The 15,066-nt window shown below is 32.0% G+C and overlaps 1 protein-coding gene across 1 annotated transcript in view; it reads left to right on the forward strand.

The window, feature by feature from the left end:
- Positions 1 to 10,686: 10,686 nt before the first annotated feature.
- Positions 10,687 to 15,066, forward strand: part of LOC108727596 (mucin-2) — a 6,253-nt gene continuing 1,873 nt past the window's right edge. The window contains exons 1-2 of the mRNA XM_018455773.1: positions 10,687 to 10,838; positions 13,467 to 15,066. Of these exons, the coding sequence (XP_018311275.1) occupies positions 10,691 to 10,838; positions 13,467 to 15,066 (1,748 nt within the window). The 5' untranslated portion in view covers positions 10,687 to 10,690. The remainder of the gene's footprint in view (positions 10,839 to 13,466) is intronic.

The following is a 15,066-nucleotide window of genomic DNA, read 5'->3' on the forward strand; positions in this document are numbered from 1 at the left end:
AAATCTTAATGTATTATTTAAAATGAGACACCCTGTAGATGCAAATGTTTCCTCAACAAAATAACGTTTGCAATATCAATAGAATATAATTTTTAAAAATATATCATAAAATTAAAGTATGCTTAACTAAAAAACGAAACAAGCTGTATGACAAGTATCGAATTAACATAACATAATTTTATTCTATTCTGAAATAAAAGAACAGTTTTCGATATATTTTACAAGCAAATATTGATTTGTTGAAAAATATTTTTATTTTAAAATAATTTGCAAAAACTTTCAATATGTGTTTTTTTGCTTCTAACATCATCAAATTAAATATATCCGTGATAAATTACATAGATTTTTTTAATGTATTAATATAAAAGTTGTAAAGTCATTGTTTTTCAGCAATTCTAACTTTACAACAATTCTTTGTTACATATCAAAAGATAAAATGTATGCGCGATGTAAAAACGTTTAAAAAATTTAATGTGTACATCGTGCGGAAAACATGCATTATCTTTTATAACATCTCAACATTATTTATCTCATCATTATTTCGTTGACAATCTGTAGCGATTTAGAAATCATGACTTAAGAAAACGAAATCACTATGAAAAACATTACTTATAATCATCAAAACTAAGGATACTGTCAATGTATGTTACTACAGCATTTATTTTCTATGAGTAAATGACAAAATTGGTAATTTCTTTGAAATTACTTCAAAATTATCTTCGTTCAATATTATGTACATATTAGCTAATTATTTAATTATTTATTTTTTTACTAATTTTACAAAAATCTAATATTTTAATAAAAAAAACTATCTGGCAACACATCGGTTTTGATTTAAATAAAAAAAATATCTGTTTTTAATTTTTTAATAAATTTTTTGTATTAAGAATTCTAAAATTCTATAGTAGTGATTTTTTAAAATATGTACTGTTTTACAATTATTTAAAAAAAAAATACAATTTTTACATTTTCTCTTACATCTATATTTAATAAAATAATACAGTAGGAATAAAAATATAAAAAATAATTTATTTATTTTTTAATGCTTTATTTATCTTATATTTGCTTTATAATACAATTTTATATTTTAAACTGTGGTTCCAATAGTAATAAAATTAGTCATAAATTACAATCCAAAAATTTAAAAATTATATTACATAATTTTTACAAAATTGTTAAGTATCTCTATTTTGTTATCATGCCATACGAATAATATCTAAAAATGTTATGTATTAAATTCGTGCAGAGCGTGTATTATCTTTTTCAAACCAAGTCATCAGCTTCGAGATTATTTAGATTCACATATTAAAAACGTATTCTTCTATTAAAGTCGAGTTTCTCACTGTTTGTTTGACGTCTTCCTACAATACAAACACATATTAATAAAGCTATTAATTGATTTATTGATAACATAAATTTTTGAGTAATATAAAATTATGTTTAAGAAAAGTTTCAAGATGTTATACCATGTTACAAGTCCGATTTTCTTTTTTATCTTGTTATCTTATATAATTTTGTAAATGTATGTAAAATAAAAAATTTGCAAGTTTAAACATGATTTGATGGTAAAGTATGAAAGTATGGTAAAGTATTGTATGAAAATATATTTTTTAAGTACTGTATTTTTGCGTAAAGATATAAACAAATCATTTTAATTGTAAACTTAATATGTTAATTACTTTAATTACACTGTTCGACAAATTAAAAAATTTATCATAAATCGGACAAGATGATTTTTACAGATTTTTTAATCACTAAAACCGCATTCGTTAATGAAACAGCTCTATCACGTCTTGAGCTTTCTTAGCTCACGGGTAAAATGCCATTTACACCTCTTTTAAGTTCAGTTTTCTCAAAAATCTATAAAAATAATTTTGTCCGATTCTAAATTCCATATTGGGCAGTGTTACTCATTTTCTTGCTAACAATGAATAATAAATAATTGATTCAAGAAGTAAGAAACACCTCGGAATATTCCAGCAACACTGTAGCAATATTGTAATCAAATTTTCTAATTGTAATCAATATTTACGTAAGTTTAGTCTCCAGTAAGCAAGAAACATATTGGAATATATGTTGTAATATAGGCTATAATGTTGTTGGAATGTTCCCTGCTTACTAAGTCATAAACTCACAAAATACGAAAAAAATTGTTTGCTTATCTTTACTATGACATATAGATGACTAAAAGAAAGTATTTTAAAAATGTAATAAAATTATTTTAATAAACAAGATTTTATTACTATACCTTAGATATGCTATTGTTCTTCAAAAGCTTTGACTAGAGTTGACTTTCGGCCATGGCGTTGGCGAGCGCTATAGGATTAGCCTCGGCAAATGGTTCAGGATTAGTCTCGGCAAGTGCTTCAGGACTAGCCTCGGCAGTTGCTTCAGGACTAGCCTCGGCAGTTGCTTCAGGACTAGCCTCGGCAGTTGCTTCAGGATCAGCTTCGGCAAATGCTTCAGGATCAGCTTCGGCAAATGCTTCAGGATCAGCTTCGGCAAATGCTTCAGGATCAGCTTCGGCAAATGCTTCAGGATCAGGTTTGGCAAATGCCTCAGGATTAGCCTCGGCACTTGCTTCAGGATCAGGTTTGGCAAATGCCTCAGGATTAGCCTCGGCACTTGCTTCGGCAATAGGTCCTCCATTAGTCGGGATGATAATTGCGACAACGAGCGCAAACCCGAATAAGAAAATTACAGTCTTCATTCTAGTTTTTTCGCTTGACTGTTGCGTGTTGTATTACGTAGCTTCTAAATTGTCTTCCCTTAGTGGACAGACAATTTATAACAAAAGTGATACCTTACTATCAACATAATAAAGCATATCAGAAATATAAAAATGGTTTGATGTGCTTTAATGACTTAAAGAAATTGCATTTTTGTTAAAACTGGGCTTTGTAATATCTTTATGTCATCAATTTTTTAATAATAATTTTAAATAATAATTTCGATAGATAAATTTATATTTAAAATCAAAGATGTAATATATTTTAAATAAATAATTAGTACTTTTGTAAAATATAAAAATTTAATATAACTCATAAATGATATTATAAAAAATCAGAATAATAATTAATATGCGTTTAACAAGTGCGTACAGAAAATAAGTCAACTTTTAATTTTACTACTAAGTATTAATATATAAATTATATGGATTTTTACACGTGATATCTGTTAATATTAAAATATGCAAGAGCACGTTATAGCAATTCTTTGTTGCATATCAGTAAAAAAATGTTTTAAAAATTTAATACGTTTATCGTGCGACACGTGCATTATCTTTTATGACTCAGTATCATTACTTCGTTACAATCTGTAATGATACAAAAATCGTGACTTAATAAAATGAAATACCACAAAAAGCATTACTTATAATCGACAAAACTAAGAATACCCTCCATATCTTTATAGCCATTTGTCCATTTTCTTACGATTTTTGTTATTCAAAAATGATAAATATAACTGTCAAAGAAACTACGCATAAAATGACTAAATCCATGACTGTAATGAAATTACTCCGTATCTATAAATATCCATTATCTATAAATGTTATCTGCCAGCAAATTATTAATTACTTTATTACAATTTCTATCAATTTTATAAAAATAAAAGAATTTGCATTTTTTAATTTAAATGCTTTTAGTTTTTTTAATTATATTAATTGAGAAATTTAAAATTCTAAAATTGCGATTTTTTTATGTCTTTTTAACAATTATTTTAAAAATATAATTTTTTATTTTCTCTTATTTGATAGAGTAATAGAGTAGGAGTAGCATAAAACCAATTAATTTATTTTTTGATGTTTTATTAATCTCAAGCTTGCTTTACTATGCAATTTTATGGTTTAAACTGTAATATTTATAATAATAAAATAAGTCATGAATAACCCGAGAGTTCAAAAGTTATAGTAATATATATAAAATTGTTAAATTATCTTTATTCTGTTATCATGTCATACGAATAATATCTAATACTACAAAATATTATATGCTAAATTCGTGCAGCATGTATATCAGTTTTTATTTCAATCTCACATCGTCAGTTTTGAGAATATATATAAATATAAAATTTATTATTTTATTTATTAGAAAGAACAATAAAAAAAAGGCAGCACACAACAATTTAAAAAAATTGAGCATTATAAACCGAGATTATGAAACTCAGCAACTTTGTTGTAATTGTTGCTTTAGCTATCTCTATGACGAATGTAGAATTTGCAAAAAAAGGATAGATTTAAGAGATCCAGCTCCTTCCAGATTGTGAGTTGTTAATATTATATTTGTATCTCTAACATATTATATAACAACGATATGTTAATAATAAATTTTATAAAAATCGAAATTCATTTTTCCTTTTTGTCATTTCTTATTCACTTATTCACTTATTATTTATCGATTTTGAAACATAGTTCTAAACTGAAGCTGGAATACGTAATATCACAAATTAAATTGACAAGCAGTTTTATATTACTGATGCTGATGAATATTTTAAAAACATTGATGGCTTGCCAATTTAATTTGTGATATTATGTTCTCCTTTTCAGTTCAGAACTGTGTTTGGAAATCGATAAATAACACGCAGTTTGCTTAAACTGGAAATTGTAAAATTCGTACAAAAATATTGTTAGACACCAAAATCTGTCTTGATCGAATATTCTTCACTCATTATAAAAAAGAATATATATAAATATATAATCTCTTTTTAGTACCAAAAATTTATTTATATTTCTTTTAGGCCAGCATGGATGCAAAGAGAAAGCCGTCTTAAAACCTAAAAAGTCAATTATAGAATCATAAAAGTACAAATATTATTTTTTTATGCTTTTGCTATCTGTAATTATATAGATATATAATTATATTAGCTATGTAATAGATTAGCAATAATCTGTCAAATTTTAATTGTCTCATAAACATGATTGCCTCTTTGTATCATTTATATCTAAAAATCTGTCGTAAAGAGATGTGCAAATATTATGAACATATAATTTTTCTTAATGTATATATTTATGATAAAAAATTATTTGTCGCGTTATTTGAATTTGAGAAGTTGATAATTAGAGAAAAATAATTAAAAAATCGAGGTATTTTGTTTACAATGTTACATCCAGTTTACTAGCTACAAAAAAACAGCAACTTATGATAAAACTTTGTTTTCACACATGCAGTTAGTATGTATTTCTTCATGATAATATAAATATATCACATTTATCTGTAAACGCCGTAAAATCCTTTACGAACACAATTATGTCATGCTAAGTGGATCTTTAATATGTATAGAATTGCGTAGAACGCATTTAGTTACGTGCAATTAGTAATTCTTCTTTGATACCCGGTAAAATTCAAATTGGCATAAAGCGTTCCTTTACAGATTTTAATTAAAAAAAACATTCAAGATGATTTGTTCTCTATTTATTCGCGTAATATATATTTCTCTCATATTCGTTGTACGTAAACTTATTGCAAATTAACATTTCTGCGAACACGTGCATTATCACGATGCACGTTGCATTTCCCATTTTGCACAATGACAGAGAATTAATATTGCATGTATACCACTCGTTTAAATAGACATATCGCTGAAAGTTTTAAACGTTAATGGCATTTTCCTTTGGCGACGGAAATAATATCGACCATTCAAATCTACCCTTTTTATCAATACAATAAACCAACAAACGTACAGTTCTGCTGTGATTTAAAAAGAAATTTTCCTTTATGCATCATAAAATCACGTCTGGTAAAACTACACTATCATCGTCAAACCATAAATTGTGGTGTGTCCGTTGTGCATTGGTGATAAATGATAATTATACCTTTGTAGTGATTCTGATGCTAGAATGGTTCTTCGTCGCGGCCCACGTATGCCATAGCTATAAATGATTTTAGCGAGTATTGCCGATTTCATCTAGTTGTGATTATGCGTTTACAAATCATCTTAAGCAACAATGCCAATATTAGATTTATTAGCGATTATTATTGAAATTGAAAAATGAAATTTGAAACACAATAATTTGAAGATATATAGTGTGCATACACAATGTTGGATACATAAACCATCAATGCATTAATTTATTAGCCTTATTAATGCATTTATATAAAATAAATAAAATGTTTTTAGTATTTTATACCATGAACATTTTATACACGGAAATTTTTATAGAAAAAATCGTGGAAGAGAGAGACAATGTTAATCTAGTACAATAAAACCTTATTTTCAATTTCCTTGATGATAAAGATTCTTATTTATTTTTAATAATATATTTTATTAGATCAATCAATGTTCAATCAATTTTGCTTTGGCAGAAAAATGAATAACTAAGAACTATGTATAATTAAATATAGAACAAACCATTATAAATGTTATCTTATTTAATACGGTATTTTACGGTATCTTATTTAATACGCGATAAACATCGCAGAAAAGTTCTTAAATCTCTTTAAAGTAGTTGATCATGACAAACTATTATAAAAGTGGATTAATTCGATTTTTATCTTGCAAATAAATAATAAATCATATGAATTGTCTGTAAAATCTTTCGCACGTAGATATATATAAAAAACTTTTATAGCACATATAGCGCAATTTATTATAAATTGTTGCAATAAAAATATAAAAGTAGAAAAGTCTTTATACGTTTTGAAAATATCAAACAAAATATCCAATTTTTACAAATCTATTATTATTTATCAAGTAATGTGCACAAAAATATAAATATTTTTTATAACTATAAAATAATTTGTAAATTAAAGAGTTACCTAAGTTCACCTAAGTTCAGCTAAGTTATATTACATGTAAAATATAATCTTAACAATAACATTTTATTTAAATAAAAAGTATACGATATTACAAATTGAGTTAAAAACAATTTTGAAAAAACGTTATTTCGCGCCAAGTGAAGGTTTTTAAAATAAATTTTTGTATGCTAGTTTATTTGTTTTAATAAAACACGTAAGAGAATTATATTAATAGGATATTGTCAAAAATTGTACACGTTTCGTAAATTTGCTAGACTTCCGCGTGTGATCTTTATATTTACTATGAATATTCACGAATCCCGCATGACGCACGCTTGTGAGAACATTGAGGTGTCGATGCTAGAGAGACGCTGTCGATTTGATCCCGGTGTCCTCGTTTCACCAGAGTAATATCCTGACAACTCAGTAACTGGCATACAATTGGCATAGCTTTACGTCTCTCTCATCCCCGTACTCCTTCCTATCTCGGAATGTATTTGTACACCCACGTATTCCTCCACACCTTCTTTTTTCTACATTTCACGCGCATCTTTACTTATCGTAAAGGGCAGAAATCCACGAGAAAGTCGCAAACCTTCCGAATGCAAACACAAAATACAAATATAGATTCAAAAATCGCTACAATGATAAAACTTTTAAATGAATAAAAAAATTTAATCGAGTAAAAAATAATTAGCTCGGCTATAGACATTATAAAATTTAATTCAAGGCTGACATGAATCTAAAGCGCATGTGTGAGATACAATCACTTTCTTTTCAGTGCACACAAAGAACTTCTCGGTTGAAATTTTAAAATCAATAAAACTGTGGGTGATTATTGCACGAGTATTGGAAGAGACTCTTTTCAAGGAATTGATAAGAAAGTTTGCATTTACTTTAAGAGCTATCTTGTCTTAACTTTCCATAAATCGCTCCGCGATATTGGAACCGGATTTTCATACTAACAATGATAAAGAGATGAGGCAAGATGCAACGAATAATGAAAAAAAAATAGCCCGAGAACGTTGATTAATTCTAATGTATTGACAATGCCCCACGCTTTCACCGTGTCTAATAAATTTAAACGACTTTGATCTATCGAAGAAAGTACAATTAGTGAAACACGGAAACGCCAAGATTTCTTGTAAATGCGTGGAACATTTTCTTGACGCGTCAATAGTGTCATAAATTTGTTCAACGTATTAATTATATTTCGTATCATTGCAACATAGGGATGAAACTGATAGTTGTCAACACAAATCCAGAAATCATTGATATACTAATCAGATATTCTTATCTTGCCGATGTAATTTTATATGATATGAATGCTACATATTGTTGTTCGAATATAGTATTACTTATCGATTGATATCACTTCCGTGAAAATTTGCGAAACAATAAAAAAGAATTAGAATAAAAGAAGAAATAATAAAAAAACGTATATCATATTGTTACCTAGGATTACTAACAGACTATAGTTACAAGTTTGATATATAAAAAGTTATACAGCATCGTTTATATTTCAAGAAAACATCGATCATGTGCAGCGGAAGAAGAAAAAGAAGAGGCAAAAGGAGAGAAAGAGAAATTATCATTCCACGTTCTAGTGCCTGACCAAAAAGAGCCGATTCGCCAAGCGCGGGGGAGGAGGGGGAGGGACAAAATTTGAAGAAACTTGAAGCAGAACACGTTGACGCCGGGCAACTGGAGGCGGCAAGGATGCGCAAACATCCGTGAGCATCATTGTTATTCCACTGCTTAAGCGTGGGAAGCGAATACCTTCATGCTCTAGCGAACACCCACAGGGTTCTCCCCTTTCACGACATAATCATTCCCTAGTTTTACCGTTTCTCGTATCGCGTTTGAAGTAATTTCAAAATAATTATTATATCCGATTACTTTGATGCTGGAATTTACACAAATCAAAAATCTAAAATCCAAAATCCAAAATATTAGTTGATGCAGCTAAAATGTCAGATTATATTATTTGCGGAAAAAATGGCTTATAACAGCATTAAATTATAAGTCAAATATACATATATATATGTATATATATTGTATATTTCTTTATCCATATACTAAGTTAAAATTAATATACATATAAATCAATGATCGTGTATTATCTTACTGATAAGTGCATTCTAACATAACATTCTAGAGTAGATATTCAAGCAACCATAATAATTTAAAGTAAGGCGTTTTGCTGCTCAAACTATGCAAAATATCGTGTTTGAAGAGACTGGCGTTAATGAGCGCATAGTCCAATGATGGTTCAGCAAATTTCCATATCGGAAAGACGATCTGCAGAACTTCAGGCTATTCAACGGGACATCAATTTTTCAAAAACATGAACATTTAGAGACAAAGTATTTATGATCTAAAAAGACTTTGGGAACAGCATATAAATTCAAATGAAAAATGCTTTGAATAAATTATAATTTTAAAAGTAACGAATTCTTATTTTTAATATGATGCAACTGATATTTAATGATGTAACTTTTCATATTTAAATATATAAGGATGATTTACGTAAAGATTACATATATCTAACAGAAAATTACTTACTTTCTTGTAATAAATTTTTACAATTTTACGGAGTCTTATACTTTGTGCAAAAAAAGGCTGATATTTCCAATGATAATACTTATAGTATCGGTCGTTGCGAGTTTATGTAAATAATTATTGGCGATATCAATTGATATCAACGTCCGTCTCAACGATAAACGATAAATAATAATTTATAAATCAGTTCTCTATATTAGTCACTTCAAATCCGATAAATCTCAAAATTAATTTATATTTAAAAGAATTTTCTCGCAAATCGTTTGGACAATCACGAAAATCGATCGTTTCATTAAGAAAAGTTGAATGTACGGATGTTTTTAATGAATTAAAATAGACATAGACGTATAAATGAAACTGAAAGGTTTTAAATGGGAAAGATTCCACGATAGCGCAAAGAAAAAGTCGTCGGACAAAGAAAATCGGAGGACAAAGAGATAAATCAAGCATTCATCACAATTTGCGTAATAATAGTTTTAAATGATTTTTCTTTAAGCTTTATTTTCGAGAAGCTTATACAGTATGTGACAGGAAATTAAAGAGGAAATTGAAAGGAAATTCTATCATTTTCTTCGTTAACTTCGAAACTTTAATTAAAAATCAGAAATTTAATTTGTTACCTTCATTTATTATATTCATGGCAAGATATAACAAATTTAAAACTTCATATCTTGTACGATCAATGATATTCATATCAATTATATATCTTGCTAGTTGTTCGATTAGTATAGTCTATGATTTTTATTATAATTGTGGTATCAAGAGGCGATGAAAATGACATATAGCACTATTTGCGTTGACCTAACGGTCTCGCAGTTTTCTCGCTCGAATGCACAAAAAATGTGGATGTTACGGTAACGTGTACTCTTTACAATGTTAACTATAATTCGTAACTGAACTTAAAATGTTTCTCCGCGCGCCAGTCAAGCGACGTCACGCTTAGTCATCCATGAAATCGATTGCTAAGAATGTATCCTCGAATTTAATATCACACTATTTATATTAATAACCGCAATAATACAATTTATTAGATATTACTCGTTTTCTTCTTTACTAGATATTCTTTATCTTTATTATTAAAAATCTTTATTTTTATTATTAATTATCGTTATCTTTATTATTAACCTTCAGCTTTACAATCAATAATCTTTATCTCTTATTAATTTTCAATACAATTTTCTAGTTAAGAAAGTAACTCATTTCTAATTTGTATATTTCTAAACTTTATTTTTCCTTACGATAGAAATTATTATATAATTGCAACAAAGGGATGATAATTATCTGATAATCCATCTTTTTATATCTTAATTGAGACAGAAATGATAGCTTTGAGGGAGGCTGATGCTTGCGATAATTCATGTTTATCACAGTCAGTGTCACCGTAGTGAAAATCGATGATAACATTGAAAGTATATCCGGATATCTCAAAGTATCGCGACAGTTATTGGTTCGACGTATCTGACAACACATCAAAGATGGCAAAGCAAGATCGCCCTTTTGTAATCATCACTTTAGTAGTTGTATTCACTATTCTATACTCAGGTACGAAATAAATTTTCGATAATTTATTTGATTCTATTAATAATGTTGTAATTAACAAAGAATTTTAAGGGAATCCTAAAGTCGTTTGTATTACCGACTAAATGCAATAATTTTTGTATAACAATTACTTTTTTCCTCGTTTATAAATTTGAAAATCATTTTCCAGGATTAAAGCATATACATTAATACGTGTCTGTGAAGTGGAATTTATATCGAAAATAAAAAAAATTGTATAAATTGAGATCTTCTCTACCATTTTTTAGTCCAATATGGCGTTAGAGCTGTCAATATCGTAACAACATTTGTTTGATATAAAAACTTTGCAATCTGTACTTACGAAATTGTGGTCCATAGATACGTAGTTCGCATGAACAAACAACGTCGAGTTTTTGGAATTAGACATAAGCCGGTATCCATAATTCGTTCTTAATCTCAAATAATGTCTTAAGATGCTAGGGCGGAATCCATAAACGTTGCTCAAGATTCGACATGATCTTAAGCTAATGCTTGAGATTTCATAAACCAATCAGAGAGTATTAGCATCTTAAGACATTGCTTGAGATGGTTAAGAACGGACTATGGATACCAGTCCTAATATGGTTTTCTGATTGGTTCATCTCAAGCATTCGCTTAAAATCACGTCGAATCTTGAACAATGTTTATGGATTCCGTCCTTAGACACTGTATCGCGATGAATTCATTGTATTGAATAAATTATATTGAAAAAATTGACACAAATATGCGACTGCGTGTATCATAGTTTGCATGAGATATTTGTGTGGTAGTATATAAAGAGATACGCCGATGTGCTATATAACAGCAACCTCTGGTAATCTCGTCGGAGTTCGAGCTTCACTTTAGGATCCTTTTAACTACATATTTAAATGAAAAGATGCACGCTTTTCCAGTTTTACATTGAAAAATGCCAGCAAGCGTAATTGGATTTCTCTTACTTCAAGTAAAGCCGGATCTAGACAAAGCAAGTGAGCGTGAACAAGATTAAATGAACAACTTGCTTTAATGAGTACGAATTAAAGGAGATCGCAGCTCATTGGCACAGTTTTATAATTTCGAGATTAGACTTTTTAAACAACTAATTATTGTAATAAAAATGTACTAATATGATTGAGACAACCATCCTTTACATTTTTATAGAAATATATCTATCCCTATATACATGTCTGTGATTTCAATCATTTTACTATAACAAATTATGTTATTACAATAAAATGTCGTATAGTAACAAACATTTTTTCATTTAACTAATACAATCCTTAAATTTATTTTTTCAAGCTGAAGAATATTAATAGAAAAATTATGAAACAATCGAAAATTTAATTGTCTCTTCTTGAATCACATTTTTCTTCTTTTTATTGTAGTACTTTTTTAATTAAATGAAATTTATGGAAAAATAACTATGTTATAAAAGAAATTGTAATAATTTTTTTATTGCTTTTTTCGCCATAAGTACATTAACAAAACGCAATGCCAACATGCTTGTTCCGTATATGAGCTCTAAGGGTCGTGCATGACAAAATTAAGCGTTGAACGGACGGCTCTTAAGATCTCACACATATATAAACATACATCACACATAATAAGAGAGAGAGAGCAGAAATCGCGGTATAAGTTCAGAAACGGGCGGTATAGAATAAAGAACTTTCGGCGTTCTTAATCTCGAACCGCGGTCCGACGTCTTTCTTCTCGGTTTAACCATGTGGTAACGATTCGCGCGATATCTCGGAGCCATCGATATCGCGGCCTCTTTGAATACACGAATCGGCGGAAAAACAACCTTCGGGTGATTTCGGCGACGACGGCGAACGTGCACGATGATCGGGAAGGGACGATTTTTAGGCATTCAATTTTGACCGTGCTACGGTGAAACATCGGCTCTCTCAGGTGTGTGTTAAGTGATCTTTCCGAGCTTCCGCGACTCAAGGTGACGACCTCAGGCGTTAGTTGCCGTGCCGTGAAAGTGACTCAGGGCATCAGTCCCCAGGCGGTGTCACGCCTCGACTCAGGACGACAGTCCCCAGGCGTTGTCGAGGTCGGTAAAGGGTGTGAACTCGTAGTGGTTTATACGTGTACGATACGAGAATATACGAATAAAACTGTGAAAGGGACTACTTAACGATAAACATTAATGTATTGTGAAAAATAAACAAATTTAATATTGTGACTGGTCATAGACACAACAATGCTTCTTGTGCAAATCAGTCTTCTAACATGTCTTTGATATTTTATTTGTATTTATTCACTTGTATTTAGTCCAGATGCGTCTTAAGAAATTTGAGAATAAACACTATCATTTTTTTTCATATTTCATTATATTTGATATTGTTACTTTTTATTTAATGAATAGTTATACAGTTTTGACAATCAAAGAAAAACTGCATGACATAATTCATATAAAAGTTTTAATTAGTTAAACAATAATAAGAATGAAAGACCGCTTATGTTAAATACATTACTTTAAACTAAGAAGCGTCACTAACGGTCTGAATGTTAAGATGTAGAACTATTCTAAATTCATTTAAATGAATTTAGAATAGTTCAACATTTTAACATTCAGACCGTTAGTAGCGCTTCTTAGTTTAATTAGTTAATTTTTTTGTTCTTTTACAGGAAGTGCGTTGAAATGTTATCAATGCAACTCGCAAGAAAACGAGGATTGTGCAAAGGGACCACTGTTAGATACAATGATTGTAGAATGTGGATCAACGCCATCCACTATTAGTACATCGACTACCCCCACGACTTCGACTACTCCGACGACTTCCACGACTCCGACTACCCCCACGACTCCGACTACTCCGACGACCCCGACGACTCCCACGACTCCCACGACTCCGACTACTCCCACGACTCCGACTACCCCCACGACTTCGACTACTTCAACGACCTCGACGACTTCCACGACTCCGACTACCTCCACGATTTCGACTACTCCGACGACCTCGACTACTCCGACTCCGACTAACTCCACGACTTCGACTACTCCGACTCCGACTACCTCCACGACTTCAACTACTCCGACGACCCCGACGACTCCCATGACTCCTACTACTCCCACGACTTCAACTACTCCGACGACCCCGACGGCTCCCATGACTCCTACTACTCCCACGACTTCAACTACTCCGACGACCCCGACGGCTCCCATGACTCCTACTACTCCCACGACTTCAACTACTCCGACGACCCCGACGGCTCCCATGACTCCTACTACTCCCACGACTTCAACTACTCCGACGACCCCGACGGCTCCCATGACTCCTACTACTCCCACGACTTCAACTACTCCGACGACCCCGACGGCTCCCATGACTCCTACTACTCCCACGACTTCAACTACTCCGACGACCCCGACGGCTCCCATGACTCCTACTACTCCCACGACTTCAACTACTCCGACGACCCCGACGGCTCCCATGACTCCTACTACTCCCACGACTTCAACTACTCCGACGACCCCGACGGCTCCCATGACTCCTACTACTCCCACGACTTCAACTACTCCGACGACCCCGACGGCTCCCATGACTCCTACTACTCCCACGACTTCAACTACTCCGACGACCCCGACGGCTCCCATGACTCCTACTACTCCCACGACTTCAACTACTCCGACGACCCCGACGGCTCCCATGACTCCTACTACTCCCACGACTTCAACTACTCCGACGACCCCGACGGCTCCCATGACTCCTACTACTCCCACGACTTCAACTACTCCGACGACCCCGACGGCTCCCATGACTCCTACTACTCCCACGACTTCAACTACTCCGACGACCCCGACGGCTCCCATGACTCCTACTACTCCCACGACTTCAACTACTCCGACGACCCCGACGGCTCCCATGACTCCTACTACTCCCACGACTTCAACTACTCCGACGACCCCGACGGCTCCCATGACTCCTACTACTCCCACGACTTCAACTACTCCGACGACCCCGACGGCTCCCATGACTCCTACTACTCCCACGACTTCAACTACTCCGACGACCCCGACGGCTCCCATGACTCCTACTACTCCCACGACTTCAACTACTCCGACGACCCCGACGGCTCCCATGACTCCTACTACTCCCACGACTTCAACTACTCCGACGACCCCAACTACTCCGACTACCCCCACGACTCTGACTACTCCGACGACTCCCACGACTTCTACTACCCCCATGACTCCGACTACTCCGACGACTCCCACGACTCCGAC

The sequence above is a fragment of the Mycetomoellerius zeteki genome, unplaced genomic scaffold (assembly GCF_001594055.1).
Source record: "Mycetomoellerius zeteki isolate Tzet28-1 unplaced genomic scaffold, Tzet1.0 scaffold51, whole genome shotgun sequence".
Classification (NCBI taxonomy): Eukaryota; Metazoa; Arthropoda; class Insecta; order Hymenoptera; family Formicidae; genus Mycetomoellerius; species Mycetomoellerius zeteki.